General features: G+C 39.7%; 1 protein-coding gene across 1 annotated transcript in view; it reads right to left on the reverse strand.

The window, feature by feature from the left end:
• Positions 1-1,201: 1,201 nt before the first annotated feature.
• Positions 1,202-21,817, reverse strand: part of CFAP53 (cilia and flagella associated protein 53) — a 36,596-nt gene continuing 15,980 nt past the window's right edge. The window contains exons 4-8 of the mRNA XM_045459064.1: positions 17,736-18,039; positions 13,658-13,876; positions 6,608-6,824; positions 4,659-4,761; positions 1,202-1,704 (exon numbers count right to left, since the gene is read on the reverse strand). Of these exons, the coding sequence (XP_045315020.1) occupies positions 1,476-1,704; positions 4,659-4,761; positions 6,608-6,824; positions 13,658-13,876; positions 17,736-18,039 (1,072 nt within the window). The 3' untranslated portion in view covers positions 1,202-1,475. The remainder of the gene's footprint in view (positions 1,705-4,658; positions 4,762-6,607; positions 6,825-13,657; positions 13,877-17,735; positions 18,040-21,817) is intronic.

The raw sequence follows: 21,817 nt of genomic DNA on the forward strand, positions 1-21,817 counted from the left end.
TCTCCTCCACTCACACTCTAAAAATATTTTTTTAAAAAATCACTATTATTTTGACAATGCCCCAAGCATGGATTTTTTTCCAAATTCTGCTCCCAATCAAGTCAGCGTCATCTGGCAGTGAGGCTGCAGGTCCTCATACCCTGCCCTGCCTTGGTAGAACCATTGCCCCACGTAGCTGAGGGATATATGGCAGCAGCTCCAGGCTAAAATGCCATAGATTCTCACCATTCTTACCAAGGTTTAGATTTTCTTGAATAAATGCTTCTCAATCTGTTGCATGCCTTTGGTCAATTTCCAGGCCTGAAATGGCTCTTTTTGACAATGGTGTCCATTTTATCATTGCATTTTGGGAGAGGATTTCCAGAGCCCCTTACTCGACCATTCCAAAAATTCCTTCCCTTCTCTTTTAAGGAGACTCTCTAGAAGATCCTATAACACTTTGTCACACAGGGTAGCCATGGTTCAGGGTGGAAGGAGACTATACAAGGGTGGAAATACAGGGGAGAGGATCATTAGGGGCCATCTTGGAGGCTGGCTACCATGCTATCACCACCTCTTACCTGGGTTATTGTGATCCCTCCTTAACTGAGTCTGTTCTTGTCTGTTTTGCCTAAAGTCTGTTCTCAACACAGCAGCCAGCAACCCTCTTACATCCTATGTTACTCTTCTGCTCAAAACCCTATAACAGCTTTTCACAGCCAAGTAAAAGCCAGTCTTTACCATGGCTCCAAGGCCTTACATCATCTGGCCCCTTCTTTCTGATTAATCTTCAACCACTTACCACTCTCTCCTCACTCACTCCACTCTATGTCTCAAATGCACTAAGCAGATTTCTGCCCCGGGGCCCTTGCATTGGCTCTTTCCTCTGCCTGGGATGTTTTCCCTCAGATAACCATATGGGTGGTTCATTCAAGTATCAGCTGCTCAAACTGATCTTTGAGCACTCTTGCCATTTCCTGCTTTATAACACTTAACACATCGCCTGGTTTCTTCCACCAGGAAGTAAGCTCCACAAAAGCAAGGGGTTTGTTCTGTTCTTGCTAAAGTCCCGGAACCAGAATAGTGCCTGGCACATGGACGGTACATATTTGTGTAATATCTAAATAAGTGGGCTTATGAAAGTGGCTCCTAGGCCCAGCTCTGCCCTGTTGATATGGTGAGTTATGTATATGAGACAAAAGATAAAGGAGGCAAGAGGAAATGGGGGAAAGAAAGTGTAGCTATTAATAAATGAATATGAAACAGAGGCATGGGGATAAGTCAGGAAAGTAACTGTGTGATAGGAAATAGCTCATTCAGACTTGAAAGTCTATAAAGCCTAAAAAAAAGGCATGAAGTTTAATTTGAAGGAATGACATTATGTGGAATTATGCAAACTCAGAAATAAAGGAAAGTTTATCTGTGAGTTGAAAGGAACTCATACTGTAGTTAAAAACATTAAAAGACTGAGAAAAAATATATTAACGTTTATGAAACTATGGGGGGAGCTTATCAGGGCACACCCTCCGCATGGGATGAATGTTTCGGGGCAGCACGGGATGGACCGATAGGATCTCCCGGATCTTGTCCTGGCAAATCTTGTTTGCTGCCATCCCTGCTTCAAACTCTCTGCGTTCCTCTTCCTTCTCTGCTTCCCGGGCCTGCTGCTGGTAGGACATTTGCATCTGAAGTTGCTTCCTGTACTCCTGGGCCAAACTGGAGCGTCTAAGATATTAGAAATGTTAAAGTACAGAATTACAAATGGTAAGCATTTGGATTCACTTAAGGCATTACAATTAAAATGGAATTTTTGAAGTCAGATTAAAATAATTTGTGAAAATCAGGGTGAGAGGGGAAGAAATAAATGGAAATTTCAATAATGTGTTTATTACACAATAATAATTAAGCTAGACATAGAACAAATATTGATTTGGTTCACTCAGAATATTTCCTGCTATCTGGAGCGAGTCCTTGGCCTCTCTCCATCTCTTCTTCCACTCTTCCCCAAGGAAGAAGTGACTTTTCTTTTTTAATGTTTATTTATTTATTTTGAGAGAGAGAGACAGAGACGGAGAGAAGAGAGAATCCCAAATAGGCTCCACGCCATCAGCACAGAACCCAACACCAGGACTCCATCACACAAACTGTGAGATCATGACTGGAGCCAAAATCAAGAATTGGACGCTTAATTGATTGAACCACCAGGGTGCCCCAAGAAGTGACTTTGCTAATGGTAACACCGGAACAGGCTAGTCTGCCTGTTTTCTCCCCTGCTTTCTGCTGGAGAGACCTGCACTGGTCTGGTACTGCTGGTGACTGGGTGGGTAAAGGTGCCTCATTCTGTTCAGTATTAACTAGACAATTTCTTCCACATACAAGCCACATTTTAAACTATAAACCACATTTTAAATTTTATAGTGTGATTTTTTTTTTACTATGGTAAAAACCACATAATGTAAAATTGACCATTTAACAATTTTTAAGTGTAATAGTTCAGCAGTGCTAAGTACATTCACATTGTTGTGAATCAGATCTCCGGATGTTTTCATCTTGCAAATCTGAAACTCTATACCCATTAAACAACAATAGGTCCTTCTCTCCCCCTCCCACCAGCCTCTGGCAACCACCATTCTATTTGCCGTGCAGAATTCGAATACTCTAGATATCTTGTATAAGCAAAATCATAGTATTTGTCTTTTTGTGACTGGCTTATCTCACTTAGCATAGTGTCCTCAAGGTTCTCATCCATGCAGTGATATCTGACAGGATTTTCTTCCTTCTGAAGGCTGAATAATATTCCATTGTACACATATATCACATCTGGTTCATCCATTCATCTGTTAGTGGACATTAGGGTTATTTCCACTTCCTGGCTATTGTGAACAGTGCTGCTATAAACACAGCTGTGCAAATAGCTCTTCAAGGTCCTGCTTTCAATTATTTTGGATATATACCCACAAATGGGATTGCTCGATCACAAGGTAGTTCTATTGTTAATTTTTTGAGGAAACTTCCTACTTTTCTCCATAGTGGTCATGCCATTTTACAATCTATAAGCCACATTTTTTTTTATCAGCTTTTATCATAAAGATGCATAAGCCTCTGTAGCAGATTCCATTTTCTAAAGATGGTTACAGTGATATCTCCCCTCCATATGCTCTTCTGCAATGTGAGCCTCTATTCCCCTTATCAAGAGGTGGGGCTATGTCTCCATCCCCTTGAATCTGCATAGGCCCAGTGACAATTTTTATGACCAGTAGAATATGACAAAAGTGATGCTATGTTAGTCCTAGGCGTAGCCCTTACCTGGCCTGGCAGCTTCCCCTCCTGCCTACTGGAATGCTCACTATTGGAACTCTCCCTGTCGGAACAAACCACCATACGGGGAGAAGCCCAAGCACATGGAGAGGCCACATGAATGTGTTCTGGGTGACAATACTGATGAGCTCCCCAACTCAACATACACTGTCAGGTATATGAGAAGATACTGGAGGAGTCCAGGGCAGTTGAGCCTTCAGATGAATGCAGCCCCGTCCAACAACTGACTTGAACCACATGAGGGACCCTAAGCAAGAACCACCTAGCTGAGCCTTGTCAACCAATCATGAGAGATAATCATAACTCACTTTAAGCCACAAATTTTGGGGTTATTTTATTATGCACCAATAGGTAGCTGTGACACCTTCCATACACACTTGTTTTTCTTCTCTCAGTTGATTCAGAAGTTGGACAGGGAAGAAAGTTTCTATTTGTCAAGTCCCCTCACATGTCCAACAATAAACTTTTTAAAAATGAGAAGACCTCCAGAACAGAGGCAGTAGCAGGAAGTCAGTAGGGCAGGCCAGATATTAAAGTGAGTACCCCCAAACTAACAATAGGCTCAGGTACATAAACCACAGTCTTTCTAGAGTGAAAAGAACTTATTTCTATGCATCAAGTGAGCGTGTAAGTCAGTGGACAGGCCCAAGGGACAGGAAGGGTGACCAGCAATTAGAAGAGCCAAATCTTCTTCCTCCACCACGCTGGTCACCTGAGTTGGATATCTTGGTCATCAGTGAAAGGTTATGCTATGGTCCAAGAAATGCTGCAAGGAGGCATCTATCTGTTTCCTCCACCACAGCAATTTTCCATGTTGCCTCTGATTGTGGTGATCAGAGGGCCACTTAGCAAAGGAAGGCACTGGTATTTCCCAAAGTGCCTAGAACACTTCAGTTTTCCCACCCAGTGAAGCTGCAAAAATTCTCCTGAGGACATTTTGCATGGACTCCTATCCCCATAAGCCATTTCTGCTAATCCAACTAATCAAGCCACACTGTATTTCAGGGTTTGTTTCATGGGGGAGAATAGTCTTCTTGTTAATTTCATTAGGATTTAATGTTGGGGCCTATTTTTAAAAAATCGTTTCTAATGTATCTTATTTTTTAAGATGTTTGTCCAGTTTAATATCTAATGTCTATAATCACAATATACACAATAGCAATAAAATTTAATTTTACCAAGATGGCTGGTGCTTATTTCTATATGAAATTCTGTAAACCGACTTGAGCTTTTAAGACAAATTTAATACTGATGTTAAAAAATGTCAATAATGCATGAATAATGGCACATTGTCCTCTTTCCATGTTAAAAATCTGCCTTTTTTTAGGTAGTAAACAATAATAAAGAAAACAAAACCATACCTTGCAAAATTCTCCTTCTCTTCACGATTAAGCTCTTTAAGACCTTCATTTATACGTTCCTGTTCCATAACACGCTCTTCCTGTTCTTTTGCCTTTCGTTGCACTGAGAAAGACAAAATAATTTTTGCTAAACGACCTTCTTCAGACAAGACTTGCTGCCATCCCTCTGGGCATCAATGCCATCCTGTCTTTAGAGAGGCAGAGCTTACACTCACTGACTGCATCTTAGGTCAGTAAGTAGTCATTTTATCAAGTAGTCAGTCATCCTCATCAAGGGAAGAAGAGGGTTTAGGTTTGAATGTGCTGTGATCTACATATATTTTTTTCTTAACCATTTTTCATTGCAAATCTATGATCAGCCTTTTCAAACCAGGTTACCACTGTCAGAACACTTCTCACCCTTTTCTTCTTGAGGACAAACAGTTCTATTGTCATTTATGTTAATGAGAGTTTATTTATGACAAAATAAATGTTGGAAAAAGCCTTAGTATATAATATATAAGGTTTTTGTAAATTAAATTTTAAAAACGTAAGCATCCAGTAAGGGGGGAAAACGACAAAGAAAACAGAGTTCACAGAAGAATAACTACAATTGGGAAATATACATCTGAAATGTATGTATCTTTGGTCCCCAAATCCATTTACAGGAACTTATCTTAAATAATCATACATGAGCCAAAAAGAACTATGTACAGAGATAGTAACCTGCATGCTAAAATAGTAGTAAAAAGATTCAAGACAATCTGAAGGTCCATTAGTTGTGTTTAGGTAAAATAAATTATGGTCCATTTTTATAATGGATTTCTAGGCAGCATTACAAATTCTATAATTGAAGAAATATGACCTGGAAAAATGTTTATAGGTGGAAAAGGCTGGCTCTAAAACAATATATTCAACATGATCCTAACTTGTGAAGGGAAATGATATACATAGTAATAATAGTGGAAGGAAATACATGAAGTTGTGAATAGTAGCTATCACTGGGTGGTAGAATTATGGTTGATTTTGTTTATTTGTTTAAAAATGGCCCCAAATACTTAAATTTTCCATGTTGCCTCAATAGATTTTAAAACATTTATCATGGGTAAACACAGAAATCGTTTTAGCTTATAAGCTTTCTTCTAATTTTCTTACAACTCCACCCAACATGGGCCTAATAATTTTCAATGGCTGTTATAATTCATGGAATGGAGAGTCAATTAGTGGAACCAAGATGAGCTTTCTCCTGCAAAGACAACTAGTGTGGAGCCTAGTGGTACCCAAATGGTAAATGTGTCCATCTACTGCCTCTCCGGTTCATTGGGCTGGACATGGAATGATGGAAATCTGGAGGTGGCTGTTCACCCTCTCAACAGATATTTCCTTTTGTGACCAAGCACTGTTTGGAGCTGAGGGCATACAAAAGCGTGCTAAGACAGAGATTGAGCAAGCCACAGGGAGAGCCCCAGAAAGAGGATTTATTATGAATAAGGGGACATATTTGAGGAATGAGACATTTGAGTTGGTCTTGAAGGATTTCCAGGATTTCCCAAGATCAAAAACATCATAGGCAGGGAAGACTACCCAAGTAAAGGTATTCAGGTATGAAGGTACAGAGACACCTGCAGAAAGAAAAGAAGGACAGATAAAAGGGAGGAGGGGTATGTATGCGTGCTGTGCCCTACCTCCTCATTCTCCTTTATAATCACTAAGGCACACAGACCATTCAACAGACATACTGTTCCTTTAACCTTGAAACATCTCCCACATGACTACTTAGAATCTGCTAGGATATAAAACTCTTCATATGTTTATACTCCATGTACTAAATTAGATAAGTTCTCCAAGGCAGGGGTCTTGCCTTAATCCTCATATCATTTTACGTATAATACCTACTTAATACATTTTTTGGTTGCTGTTTAAGTTGAATTAAGGCCCCACTATATTATTATTGTAGTTCATTTCCTTACATTTTTCTTGAACTTGAAGTTTTCTTGTACACATGACCTCATCCGCAAGTTGTCTCCTTGCCTCCTTTTCAAGTCTCAGCTCCTTGTCCTTCTCAGCCAACTTCTTTTCCTTCTCTGCCTCTAATATTCTGTCCAATTCTTTCTCCTGAGCTCTTTCCTCCTCACGCCTCTGTGCCACATATCGACGATATATTTCCTGTTCTCTTGCCATCTCTTCCTACACAACAGAAAGATTACCTCATGTTGTCAAACATGTAGATGTGATATGGTATAGAAAATTAAGTTTTAAAACAATATTTTAAAGCTACAATCCCAATCTTTTAGAACTACATACTGACACATTTACAGATGAAATATTATGTCTAGGGTTCATTTCGAAACATCCAGGGATGGTGGTAGGGAATGGGTGGGGCACAGATGAAATACAGAATGGCCAGTAGTTGGTGGTTATTGAAGTTAAGTAAAGGACACAGGAAGGTTTTATTGTACTATTCTTTATACCTGTGCTTTATAATACATTTTTAAACAAGTTACTTCAAACACATTCCCAAAGTATTTTTCAAAGCAGTTCCCAGATAATTTTCAATTATACAGCTTTTGATTTATGTAGGTTATGAAATTGTAACCTGATAAACAAAGTAAGTCATTACTATTATGATGGCACAGTCTCTGACTAGAAGCCGAGTCACTTGATGCTTTGTGACAGACATTCTCAGTCTTAGTTATACTGTGGAATCAGCTGGGAGCTTAAAAAAGTACCAAGGACTGAATCTCACCCTGAGAGATTCTTGTCTAATGAACAAAGTTCCCCCAAGTGATTTTAATGTGCAGCTAAGGCTTCAAACTGGGCTTTATTATGCTGGCATTTTAGTTGGCTTCTCTGTTGTTCATGGTATTATATTTGTGCGTTCTATCTAGTCTCTGGTCTGATTTCTTTTGAGAATATCATAGATCTGAGGGGGGACTAGCAAGGTCTGAACTGTACCCTCAGAATGGTTTGCATTCATAGTCTCATATGTGGGAATAAATTTAACAAAAGAAGTGCAAAACGTATACTCTGGAAACTAAGAAACTGAAATAATAAGTGGAAAGACATCCTACATTCATGGATCAGAAGGCAATATTATTAAAATGGCAATAGTCTACATTTGGTCTACAGATTCAAAATAATCCCTATCAAAATCCCAAATAGCTTCTATGCAGAAATCAACAAGTTGCTTCTAAATTCATATGAAAATGCAAGAGAGCCAGAAAAGCCAAAACAATTTGAAAAGGAACAAAGGTGGAGGATTCACATTTCCTGATCTCAAACTTACCACAAAAGCTACAGTGATCAAGACAAATAGATATGTGACACTGGCCTAAGGATGGACATGTAGATTAATCAAATAGAACTGAGAGTTCAGAGATAAACCTTCACATTCACTGTCAATTGATTTTGACAAGTGTACCAAGACAGTTCGACAGGGGAAGAATAGTCTCTTCAACAAATGGTGCTAGAACAATTGGATATCTACATGCAAAGGAATGACGTTGGACCCCTACCTCACACCATATACAAAATTTAACTCAAAATGGATCAAAGGCCTAAATGTGAGAGCTAAACCTACAAAACTCTAAGAAGAAAACATAGGACCACTATCTTCTTGACCTTGGTTTAGGAACAGATTTTTAGATAGGGCACCAAAAGCACATGCAACAAAACAAAATATAGATGAATTGGACTTGGACTTCAAGGGATACCATCCCTTGAAAGTGAAATGACAACCCACAGAATAAAATATATATATATATTTGTATATATATTTTTTATTCTGTGGGTTGTATATATGTATATATATATATATATGTGTGTGTGTGTGTGTGTGTGTGTGTGTGTATATATATATATATATATATATATATACACACACAATTTATGTGTAAGGAACTTGTATCTAGAATATATAAAGAACTATAACAACTCAATAATAAAGACAAATAACCCAATTAAAAATTGGGGAAATGACTGGAATTGTTTCTTGAAATTTCAAATGGATTCAAATAGATCTCTCTAGAAAGATATACAAATGGTCAATAAGCACAGAAAAAGAGGCTGAACATCATTAGTCATTAGAGAAATGCACCTCAAAGCCACAAAACAGATCACTTTAGACACACTAGGATGGTTAAAATAAAAAAAAAGACAAACAATAACAAATGTTAACAAGCATGTGGAGAAATCAAAACCTTCTCACACTGCTAGTGAGAACAAAAAATGGTAAAGCCACTTTGGAAAACAATTTGGCAAGTGCTCAGAAACTTAAACATAAAGTTACCCTAGGACTCATTAATTCCACTCCTAGGTATATACCTAAGAGGGGGAGGGTGGGGGGAAAAGACAAAAAACCTATGTCCAAACAAAAATTTACACAAGATTACAGTAGCATTATTCATAATAGCCCAAAACTGCAAACAAATCAAATGTCCATAGACTGACAAATGGATAAAGGAAATGTGGTATATCCATACAATGGAGTACTATTCAGCTGCATAAAAGAATGAAGTACTCATACATGTTACAACATGGATAAACCTTGAAACATTGTGCTAAATGAAAAATGCCAGTCAAAAAGTCACAGAATATATAATTGTATTCATATTAAAGTCCAGAATAGCAAATCTATAGAGACAGAAAATATATTAGTAGTTGCTTAGGAATGGGGGTGGGGGTGGGGAAGAGGGAATAGTGAGACAATAAAAAAGTTCTAAAATTGACTGTGGGAATGGTTGTACATATCTGTGAATATACCAAAAACCACTAAAATGTATGTTTTAAATGGGCAAATTGTATGTTACATGACTTACCTTAATGAAGCTATTAAAAAATAAAATAAAATGATCTATGGAGATCAAAAGGAGAACAAAAACTCAAGATAAAAAAAAAAAAGAAATCAAATAATCCAACTAGAAAATGGGCAAGAATTATGGGAAAAAATTTCACTGAAGAGGATATACAGATGGCAAAAGAGCATGTGAAAAGGTGACTGACATCATAGTTATTATGGGAATATAAAATGTAAAAACAATGAAATACCACTATACATCTATCAGTATGGCTAAAGTAAAAAACCAATAACACCATCAAATGTTGGCAAGGATGTAGAGAGACTGAATTATTCATTCATTGTTAGTAGGAATGTACATTATTGGTGGGATGGTAAAGCTACTCTGAAAAACAGTTTGGCAGTTTCTTAAAAAACTGAATGTGCAATTACAATTGCCATTCAGGGCATTTTCCCGGAGAAACAAAAATTTGTGCTCACATAAAAAACCTGTACCTGAATGACTACAGGAGCTTTACTCATAATAGCCATAAGCTGGAAACAACTCAGATGACCTTTAACAGGTAAATGGTAAAAACAGGCTGTGGTGCAGTCATAGCATGAATACTCCTCAACAATAAAAATAAACACACTACTGATACATGCAAAAACCTGGATGAATCTCCAGAGTTACGCTGAAGGAAAATGTCAATCCTAAAAGGTTACACACTATACGATTCCATTTACATAACACTCTTGAAATGACAAAATTAGGGAAATGGAGAACAGATAAAAGGGAAACATTAAGAATCCTTGTGGTGATGGGGATGTTTTGTATCTTGACAGTTCAGTGTCAGTATCCTGACTGTGATACTAGACTACAGGTTTTCAAGGCATCATTGAGAGAAACTAAATAAAGGGTACATAGCATCTCTCTGTTTATTTCTTTCAACTGCATGTGAATCTAAAATTATCCCCAAATAAAAAAGTATAATTTAAAAAATAGTAGCAGACTTCTGGTTTCCAGTCTGGCATGTCAGGAGCTTAGAAGTTGCAACTCTGTCATCCTAACATCAAGGAAAAAGCTTACAAACTTAAAAAAATCAAGAACTAACCTTAGATTCATAAGAGAAGCAAGGTCACAGGGCAAACCACTGCCCCCAAATTAGAGAAACATACAGGTAAATACAGAGAATCACAACTTACCACAGTGGAAACCCCTGAGCAGAAACCTGTGGGAACCAGTGCTTGGGTAGGAAAACCTGTAATTGATGAATTTCTGGAGGCTTAGTGTGGACACCTCTAAGAGTTAAAAACTCTAAGGGGGCCCAGTCATTGAGGAGTGCGGGGGACCACGCTTTCTTGAGTTTTACCTCCTGAAGCTCTACCAGGTTCTCATAGTGAAAATCAGAGAAAAATCCTCCCATGTTTCTCGCAGAGGGAGGAGAAAAGGAATCATTTTGAAACACACCAGAGCATTCTATTCTCAGGTTGTTCTCAGGAGAAACTATTTAACCAGAGTCTAAACTGCTGGGGTTTTATCCCAGTTAACCGACCTGGGAGAAGGGAAATACCCAAATGCAGGGCCCCTCTAGCCTTCCACCTGGGAAAGGGAAACACCATAATCAAGGATTCCAATGACGAGGCAGTCCAAACCCTAAGGCACCAGCTCTAAAGATCGAGGGAGAATCCCTTCCATTGCTTGCTTGGATTTTTATGGTGTGGAGCTGACCTCACCCTTCTATTATACTTATTACCACAAAGGCTCAAAGCCAGCGGAACACACTAGATGGGGCCTGACTCCTTGGTAAGACTGGTATGGTCCAATGGGTCTATCACTTCTCCGAATATAGCAACCAGATGACCCAGATTTCATCTCCAATCTTGAAGAGGTCCCAATTCTCCCCAAATCCAGAGAATTCTTTTTATAGGGAACTCTCCTCCGAAATTACAAGGCCATGTTCCTCCACTTTGTAGGGACCTCCCATACTATTTAGGAGTCACTGGAAGGAGTAGACTTGATAGCCACACTGTGAAAGAGACACTTACCCAGACTACCAGATTTTACAGTACCAAGGCAGCCCACAGCCCCCAAGCCAGCCTTCAGGTGCCAGGCTCTGCAACCCACATCACACCTCCTGGGCCTGGAGCTCCCATGCCAAAGCTGTCAGGAAACAATGTCTGGGACATTTCAAATAGCAGGAGGCCTTCTACTGGCAGCTCCCCCAATTAGGGGTGCCCAATGATCTTATATTGGGACAACCATGAAGTAAGCTCCTGTCTTTAAAACAAGTGACTATCTCACTACAGAGCCCAATCCTAATGGCTCAAAGGCCTTCAGAGAGTCCCAAGGCTCTCTCTTTCCCAAACAACTCCCCTGACCTGCAGGCTTGGCAGTTTCCCAGAGAATTACGCTAGGGACTTGGCAGCGACTGCTGCCTGCACAATCGCCCATTTACAACTCTGGTGGTCCACTGGGACAAATGCAATAACCAGACACTCCTGGCTCTATTAGACACAGAAGCCCAAGCCCAAGTTACAGTGATTCTAAGCTCAGTGGAGGACACCCCACATTCCTTTGCAAGGTGCACCCCTACTGACCCACTGGAGCTCACTGAGATCTGCCTCAACTAGCAGTAGAGCCCATACTTGCAGTTCCGCCCTGAGCCAGGCCTCTAGTGTGTATAGTTGACCCTGAACAACGTGGGCATGCAAAATGGCACAGCCACTTTGCAAGACAATTTGGCAGTTTCTTACAAAACTAAACATACTCCTACCATATGACCCAGCAACTACGCTCCTTGGTATTTACCCAAATGAGTTGAAAACTTACAGCCATACAAAAACCTGCACACAAGCGTGTACAGCAGCTTTAGTCACAATCAGTAAAACTTGGAAGCAACCAAGGATATACTTCAGTACGTAGCTGGATAAACTGGTACAACCACACAATGTTATGTTATTCAGAGTTAAAAGGAAATGAGCTATCGAGCCATGAAAAGATATAGGGGAAACTTAAATGCCTATTACTTGGTGAAATAAACAAATCTAAAAAGGCAACGTATTGTGCGATTCCAACTTTATGACATTCTGGAAAAGGCAAAACTGTGGAGACCGTAAGAAGATCAGTGGTTTCCAAGGGTTTGGAGTCGGGAGAGGAATGAACAGGGGAGCACAGAGGATTTTAAGGCTAGTGAAATTACTCTGTATGATACTTTCGTGGTAGATACATGACATTTTATATTTGTTCACACCCACAGAATGTACAACACCAAGAGTAAACCTTAACGTAAACTATGGGCTTTGGGGGACAATGACGTGTCGATATAGGTTCATCGATGATAACAAATGTACCAACAAATGTTGCGGGATATTGATATGGGAGAGACTGTACATGTGTGGGAGGAGGGAGTATGTGGGAAATTTGTATATCTTCTGCTCAATTTTGCTCTGAATCTAAAACCGCTCTGAAATATAAAATTGTTAAAAAGGAACAAAAAATAGTACTTATAGGAAAAGCACAACACCCTCAAGAGTTCAATACAAGTTTTAAAGAAACAGACAGCTGAATACTGAATACTGGAATGCTTTTCTCTTGCTCTCTGCTTGACAAAACTTTACCTATCTTTTGAGGTCCCTTGAATACCACTTTCTCATTGATGTCCTCCCTAGCTTCCCAGCATACTTAGTCACTCATTTCCTTCACTCCCATCCTGTTATGACAGTCCCAACACCACGTTATAGGAGTTCTCTAAATTCAGTGAGCATCAGAATCCCCTGGCAGAGCTTGTTAAAACAGATTTCTTGCCCCTGCCAAGATTTCAATTCGGAGATTCTAATTCTGGAGCCTATGAATTTCTCTTTCTAACATCTTCTCAGATGATGCTGATGCTGTTGGTTTGTGAACCACACTCAAAAGTAACATGGGTGGTGCATGGGTGGCTCAGTTGGTTGAGCATCTGACTTCAGCTCAGGCCATGATCTCACGGCTCGTGAATTTGAGCCCAACGTCGGGCTCTGTGCTGACAGCTGAGCCTGGAGCCTGCTTCAGATTCTGTGTCTCCCTCTCTCTCTGCCCCTCCCCAACACGTGCGTGCTCTCTATCTCTAAAAAACAACATAAAAAAAAAAAAAAAAAAAGAGTAGCATGGGTATGGTTCATTCTACATGTGGCTGGCTCCTGTAAGACTAAAAGCTCAGCAAGGAATCTCATCTAGCACATAGTAGGCACTGAATAAATATCTTACCTTTTTTTGCTTCTTTTTATCAGCCTCTTCCTGTAAGTTTTGAAGGGCCCTTTGCACAAGTTTCATGTTCAAGTCCTGCTCTTCTCTGTATTCCTGCTGAGTATGCTCTGTCTTCTCTAGGAGCGCTTTTTGCAAAGCAGCCCTAAGTTCCTGTTTTGTCTTTTGTTTCTTTAGCTTATCCTGTTCATTCTCAAGTTTCACCTGTGCTTTGTCATTTTCCTAAGGTAAAACAATAATGAATACAATGTATCAATACAGTTGGACAAAACAAATAAGTGCAAGCATTTCACTTAAAAGATGAAAATCAAGGATTTCTTGGAATTTAGAGGGACTGTAGGATAGAAAACTTGCCTTTTCATTGCTGAGTCGGCAAGAAGGCTTTGTGCTGTGATTATAAAATAATAAATGGTTTTATAGTTTAAAATGCAGAAAAATATAAAGAGAAATCACTTTTAACCTTGTATCCCTCCCACACTACCACACTCAACATTCAGTGCATTGGCTTTCCAGACTTTTCTATATACACCTGCAACTTCTGGATATGGATCTATTATTACGCAGCAATAGGAGCTCAAAAATGGAAATGTGCACATCAGCTGCATATACAAAATTAAACATACACAAAATTACCAATAACAAATACTCCTTTAAAAGTATTCCCCCATTCCTCTTATTTTCTTCTCTTTCTAACCCTCTGGGCTTAATTGCCTGGCCAATCTGGCCAATCAAGCAGTTTTGTTTTGTTTTTTTTCAACGTTTATTTATTTTTGGGACAGAGAGAGACAGAGCATGAACGGGGGAGGGGCAGAGAGAGAGGGAGACACAGAATCGGAAACAGGCTCCAGGCTCTGAGCCATCAGCCCAGAGCCCGACGCGGGGCTCGAACTCACGGACTGCGAGATCGTGACCTGGCTGAAGTCGGACGCTTAACCGACTGCACCACCCAGGCGCCCCGCCAATCAAGCAGTTTCAACTGGGGCACCAATGCTGTTGGGCATTGTGGGTTTGGTAAAATGCCTGGACGTGGTAAAAACGGAAGCATTAGCCCTCCTGCCAGAGGCAGCTGAGCCGTCCTAGAGGGATAGATAAGTACTTGCCCAGCTGGGACAAGAGACGACGTGGCAATAGTGAGGATGGTGTACAATTCCCAATGTGATTTAACCGAGACTCACAACAGCCATGATCGCCATGATCCCTGGTTTGTGAGAGAGAGAGTTATAGGCTAGACTTTCCCAGTAATGCCATGAACAGTAAATCCCGATTTGTGAGGTTCAAACGAAAATGTGAAACCGAGCCGCAGCACCTAAGGAAAAGTAATGGCTATCAAACATGAAAGCCAATGCAATAGCCGGTCACACTTTTTTTTTTAACAGTAAGTCTGACTGCACCGGGAGGAAGCAATCAGCCAAACCCAGACTCTGAGACATGGGGGAGATGGGATGGGACAGCAGAGACCTGTTCAAGACTAAAAAATCTGAAAGCAGTTGGCTACGTCTTGGTTTCCCTGGGGTGGTTCTGATAACACACCTATTGTGCTGATGTAATGAATTTATTGCATCCTTTCCATCTCAAATGCACCCTGGCTTGAATAAGAAACAGTCACTCCCTCTAAAGAGACTATAAGACCCATGTTTGGATTCTTCTCTAAATATCAAATAATTTAGGCTGTGATGGAAATTAGATGCTGATTTTAGATGATAAAAAGGAGTCACAGTTAACTTTTTTAGGTCTGATATCGGCACATGTCAGGAAATGTCCTTTGTTGAGATGCACACTTGACATGTATTTAAGGGGGACATGACCCTCCTGGTATTTATGTTTTAAAATGTAAAAATGGAGTGGGGTTGGGGGCAGGTAGAAGAAACCAATGTGGCAAAATTACACAGCTGCTAAAACAGGGAGATGGGTAGAGGAGGGATTCATTGTACTCTTCTGTGCATTTGAAAATGTTCACAATAAAACATTAAAAGGGGTGAAATTTATATAACATTCTCAAAATTACAAAATGATAATGATAAAGAATATATCAGTGGCTGCCAGGAGTTAGGATTGAGGGAGGTTACGACTATACAGGAGTAACTTTAAAGGAGTTTCTTTGAGGGGGACCTGGGTGGCTCAGTTGGTTAAGTATCCAACTCTTGATTTTTGCTCAGGTCATGATCTTGAGGTTTGTGAGTTTGAACCCTGCATTGGGCCCTGTGCTGACAGCCAGGAACCTTCTTGGGATTCTCTCCCTCTCTCTCTCCCCCTCCCCCACTCTTTCCCTCTCTCTCTGCTCTTCCCCCGACCTGTACACACGCTCTCTCTCAAAATAAATGAATAAAACTTAAAAAAAAAATAAAAGTTTCTTTGAATGGTGGAACAGTTCTGTATCTTGATTTTGGTAGTACTTACAAAATCTATACACGTGATAAAATTTCTAGAACCATATCCCTTCCCCCCAAGAGTGCATGTAGAAACTGGTGAAATCCAAAGGTTTTACTCTATTTAAATAAAGAATAACTTTAATTGAAGGTATTATACCAATATTAACTTCCCGTTTTGTTCTTTCAAATGCACTTTTTGTGCATGTTTATTTTTTATCCTGCAATTTTACTGAATTTGTTGATTAGATCTAACGGTTTTGGGGTACAACCTTTAGAATTTTCTCTATATAAAATCTTATCATCTGCAATAGAGACCATTTTACTTCTTCCTTTCCAATTCTGATGACTTTTATTCTCTTTCTTACCTAAGTGCTCTGTTAAGGACTTCCAGTGCTATGTTGCACAGGAGTGGTGACAATGGGTACCCTTGTTTTTTTTTTTCTGATTTTATAGAAAAAGCTTAAAACCTTTTACCATTGAGTATGATGTTAGCTATGGGCTTGTCATATATTGTCATTATGTTGAGACACCTCCTTCTATACCTAATGTGTTGGTATCTCAGAACAGAAGCAGTTTCAATTTTCTTAGAGAAGCTAAAATATTTAGGCATCTTCCACTAAACTCTCTAAGAGAAAACAGTTTCAAACCCAGGGAAGGTTTTCAGGAGCTCTGAAAAAGCTTACCTTTAACATTTATTATGGTTCCAAATCTCAGAACTTGAGATTTCCCAGGAAAATATACCTTCTTCCTAAATTTGGTGGTATTAAAGTATCAGTTGCTAGAAGCTCTATATATGTATAAAATTGCTACTTTTTTTAATGCTTTCATACATTTCCAGTGACACCTTTCTCTTTTTCTTTTTGAGAGAGAGAGAGAGAGAGACAGAACATGAGCACGGGAGGGGCAGAGAGAGAGGGAGATACAGAATCCGAAGCAGGCTCCAGGCTCTGAGATGTCAGCACAGAGCCCCACGCAGGGCCTAAACTCATGGACCATGAGATCATGACCTGAGCCGAAGTATGACACTCAATTGATTAAGCCACCCAGGCGCCCCTCTAGTTTCTATATAGTAGGGGCAGTGACCTGAAATTATTGGTTTTGGTGACTGGGGTGAAGGGAGCCTCTGTAGCTGTTGTATAATGCTTTACATAGGTCATGGAAGTCCTATGGAGTTATCCATATCAAAGAATGGGGGAATGTTGCCAAACTGCCACTTACCCTCTACGGTACTGCCCATGATTCTCACATTTCACCCTCACAACAAAGACAAGTGTCTTTTGCCTCATTTTTAATTTTTTAATTTTTAATTTTTTAATGTTTATATTTGAGAGAGATGTGTATACTAGCAGGGAAGGGGCAGAGAGAAAAGGACAGAGGATCAGAAGCGGGCTCTACACTGACAGCAGCAAGCCCCATGCAGGGCTTGAACTCATGAACCATGAGATCATGATCTGAGCTGAAGTTGGACACTCAACCAACTGAGCCACCCACGTGCTCCTGACTCATTTTTTAGATAAAGAACCCAAGTCACAGTAGTGAAGTCACTTGCCCAATGCAATGGGACAGCACTGTTAACTGGGCCTTGGAATCCCAGACTCTAACCATGGTCTGCTGCCCCTGTGAAGCAGCCAGGCCATTGGGCAAACCGCATGTAACCATGTCCTACACCCACTGAGCAGATCATCTTGTGACAAGCACTGTAAAAGGCCCACCACAAAGCGCGCCTCCTCTTCCTTCAGCTGCTGCGCGGCCCGCCTTTGCGCCTTGATGCTGGTGATCTGGGCATTCAGCCCCAGGCGTGTGTTCTCCACCAGCTCTTTCTGCCTCCTTGCCTCTTGGGCTTCTCGCTTTTCCTTGGCTAATCGGTCTTCCTCCCAGAGCTTTGAGAACATTTGTTCTTCCACCAGTTTCTGTCTTTTCAGTTCCTCATTAAAAGCTATCTGTGCTTTCCGCTCCTCGCACACCTTCTTCTGATGGACACAAAACAAGTGAACACGGAGTTCCTCGCAGCATTCCCTGAAAGGGGAATTTTAAAAAGGCAAAAGTTAGCCTTCCATGAGACACGGCTCTATTTAGGCACACATCTGCACAGACACTGGAGAAAGAAAAATGAAAGACCTAGATGTAGGCCACCAGAGCCGAGGAGACATGTGAGGGGCGGCAGGGACGTAGGCGCCATGATGTCATAGACAAAACACAGGCATTGGAGTCAGGCTGAGCAGGCTTTGAATCCGAGAGCTGACATTTCTGTGTGACCTTGGATCAAAAACTAGACCTCTCTGAGCCTGTTTCTTTATCTGTAAAACAACTCTTTTTCAAGGTTCTGGTAAGGATCAGAGAAAATGGATGAAAATATCTGGTAAATAATAGAAGCTAAATAAATGGTAACTATTATTACTACTGTAGAGGAAACAGAAGAGGCAAGGATCCCTGCACTATTACAAATAGATTAAGGCTTTGGTAGGAAGAGACCCTGCATGCCATAGAAAGAGCTAAGGGTCAGCATGTCATGGTGAAGTTGACCCAATGCCCCTGGCTTTCTGGCAGGATACGTGTCACTGAAGGGGGTTCTGCCAGAGCTGGGAAAATAGCCCAAAGGCTGCCTTTTCATACCCAGGCTTCTGTCACCATTCCAGAAGAAATGCTCTTTCAGTAAGTGGTTAGACCTCATCCTTTCTTTCACTCTTGGTAATTCAAACTTCTTCAAAAGTTCTTCATTGAGCCCATTTTTAATTTAAGGGCTGTGATACTCAATACTGCCTACACTTTAGAATTACATAGAGGTATCTTTAAAGTTCTACTCTCCACTTCTTCCCCCTGCTACTCAAAGATTAGTTAAATCAGAATATCTGGGGGTAGCACCCAGGCATCTATATTTTTTCAGAGCTCCTCAGGAACTTCTGGCATACAACCAAGTTTGAGAACCTCTGATTCAAGGCAATGTTTATAAACATCAAGTCTTCCTGATTTCATCAAATTCAACATCAAGAAGCTAAAATTTGAGAATGGGCTCAGTAAAGAACTTTGAAGAATTTTAGCTGCTAAGGCTGAAAGAAAGAATGATATCTAAAATTACAAGAGTGGTCAATACCACAGAAATTGACCCTGTCGAGTATCATTCAACATTTGATAAAGACTAGACCCATTTCCCTAACTAAAGGGGAATCTCTGTGAGGACTGGGACTCAGGAATACATTTCAGGAATATATGCCCCATACTACCTACCCAATGTCCAATAAATAATTTTTGGTTAAATTGATTATATATACAGTCACACTTATTAGCAAAATAGTGACAACTAGCAGTTACCTACATTCTATGAAAAGCTGAAAGAGATTCCAGAAGCTGAAATTGTTACATTATCAAAAAAACCAAAACATTTTAACATTGAAAAATGAACTCATCTGTCTGGGATTCATCCGTGAAATTCTATCAGAATTGGCCATGACAACTAACTAAAGTCCTTCCAAATCTTATGACTTATACTCCAGGAAAGTTATTCAATTAATGAAAATCTGAAGCCTAAGAATAACAAGTATGACTTATGATATTTTTTTTTCTTAAAAAGAAAACCTCTTTCTAATTACACAACTAACACATGCAGAAAAACTGGAAAATACAGAAAAGTGTGAAGACACTAACAATATGCTTAATCCCACTACTCAAACACAACTGCTTTTAGCATGTTAGCATATTTCTTTCCAGTCTTGTGTATGTGCATTTTTACTACAATTGGGGTCATTCTGCATATCTACATACATATATTGGTATCTCCTTATATCTTAATTTTCTCACCTAACAATATATTGGGAATGTTTCTTCATGAAGTCTTCTTAAAAGTAATTTCTAACCTCAAAACTTTATTATAATTTATTAAGCTATGGAATAGAGGCTGGAGCCTATAATATATCAGTTTATTTAAACATTGCCTTATTTGATGAACATATTGGTTACTTCTGACTTTTACTATAATGTTGCAATGAATATTCTTTTTTTTAGGTTTATTTATTTATTTTGGAAGACAGAGAGAGAAAGAGAGAGAGAGAGCACGCAAGCTGGGGAGGTGGGGAGAGACGGAGAGAGAGAATCCCAAGCAGGTCCCTCACTGTCAGTGCCAATCCCAACACAGGGTTCAATCTCATGAACTGTGAGAAAATAACCTGAGCAGAAATCAAGAGTCAGATGCTCAACCTACTGAGCCACTCAGGTGCCCCTATAATGAATATTCTTAAATGTAGCTCTTTCTGCTTATCTCTGATCATTTCCTTAAGGTAATTCCCTCCCTTAATATAAAATCAGACTACCAAAACATTGTAAGGCATTTGAGGATGTATGCTGTCAAGAAATCATAAATTAACACTCTATGAAGATGCCCATATCAAGTATTTCTTTAGATCAATATGTCTTCAAACTTTTTTGATTATGTATCCCTTTCAGTAAAAAAATTCTGTGTACCTACAAACAGGTAGGATTATTACGTATAAGTCATATGCAATTATTACTATGTTACTATATCACATAAATTATTAAATATATGCAAAAGTAAAAAACCAAGGACAGATGAGATTAAAAAAAAAACATCAAATATTTCCTCCCTACATCCTAATGATTCACCTATTCTCTTAACCTTGAGAACACTTGATTCAGGGATGGTCACTTTTATCTACAGACAGTATATCTATATTAATGATAATAATCATTGATAAGAGAAAAACCTTTTGTTTGCCAGTGCTTTACATGGTACTTTCACAGTAAAATCTTATTTTTTTAAATACAGAAAGCCAGATTGAAACAAATTTTTAAAATTTTACTTATTTTTGAGAGAGATACAGAGACAGAGAGTAATCAGGGGAGGGGCAGAGAGAGAGGGAGACACAGAATCTGAAGCAGGATCCAGGCTCTGAGCTCTCAGCACAGAGCCCAACGTGGGGCTCAAACCCATGAACCATGAGATCACGACCTCAGCAGAAGTAGGACACTTAACTGACTGAGCCACCCAGGCAACTCTCACAGTAAAGTCTTATTTTAGCAGCAACTTCTTACTCAACACGTCTCCGGAGGCAAGGGAAACAAAAGCAAAAATGAACTACTGGGACCTCATCAAAATAAACAGCTTCTGCACAGTGAAGAAAACAATCAGCAAAACTAAAAGGCAATCGACAGAATGGAAGAAGATATTTGCAAATGACATATCAGATAAAGGGTTAGTATCCAACATCTATAAATAACTTATCAAACTCAACACCTAAAAACCAAATAATCCAGTGAAGAAATGGGCAAAAGACATGAATAGACACTTCTCCAAAGAAGACATCCAGATGGCCAACTGGCACATGAATAAATGCTCAACATCACTCATCATCAGGGAAATACAAATCAAAACCACAATGAGATACCACCTTACACCTGTCAGAATGGCTAACATGAACAACTCAGGCAACGACAGATGTTGGTGAGGATGCGGAGAAAGAGGATCTCTTTGGCATTGTTGGTGGGGATGCAAGCTGGTGCAGCCACTCTGGAAAACAATATGGAGGTTCCTCAAAAAATTAAAAACAGAACTACCCCGCGACCCAGCAATTGCACTACTAGGCATTTATCCAAGGGATACAGGTGTGCTGTTTCGAAGGGACATATGCACCCCAATGTTTATAGCAGCACTATCAACAATAGCCAAAGTATGGAAAGAGCCCAAATGTCCATCGATGGATGAATGAATAAGATGTGGTAGATATATGCAATGGAGTATTACTCGGCAATCAAAAAGAATGAAATCTTGCCATTTGCAACTATG

This window comes from Leopardus geoffroyi, chromosome D3 (assembly GCF_018350155.1).
Source record: "Leopardus geoffroyi isolate Oge1 chromosome D3, O.geoffroyi_Oge1_pat1.0, whole genome shotgun sequence".
NCBI classification, from domain to species: Eukaryota; Metazoa; Chordata; class Mammalia; order Carnivora; family Felidae; genus Leopardus; species Leopardus geoffroyi.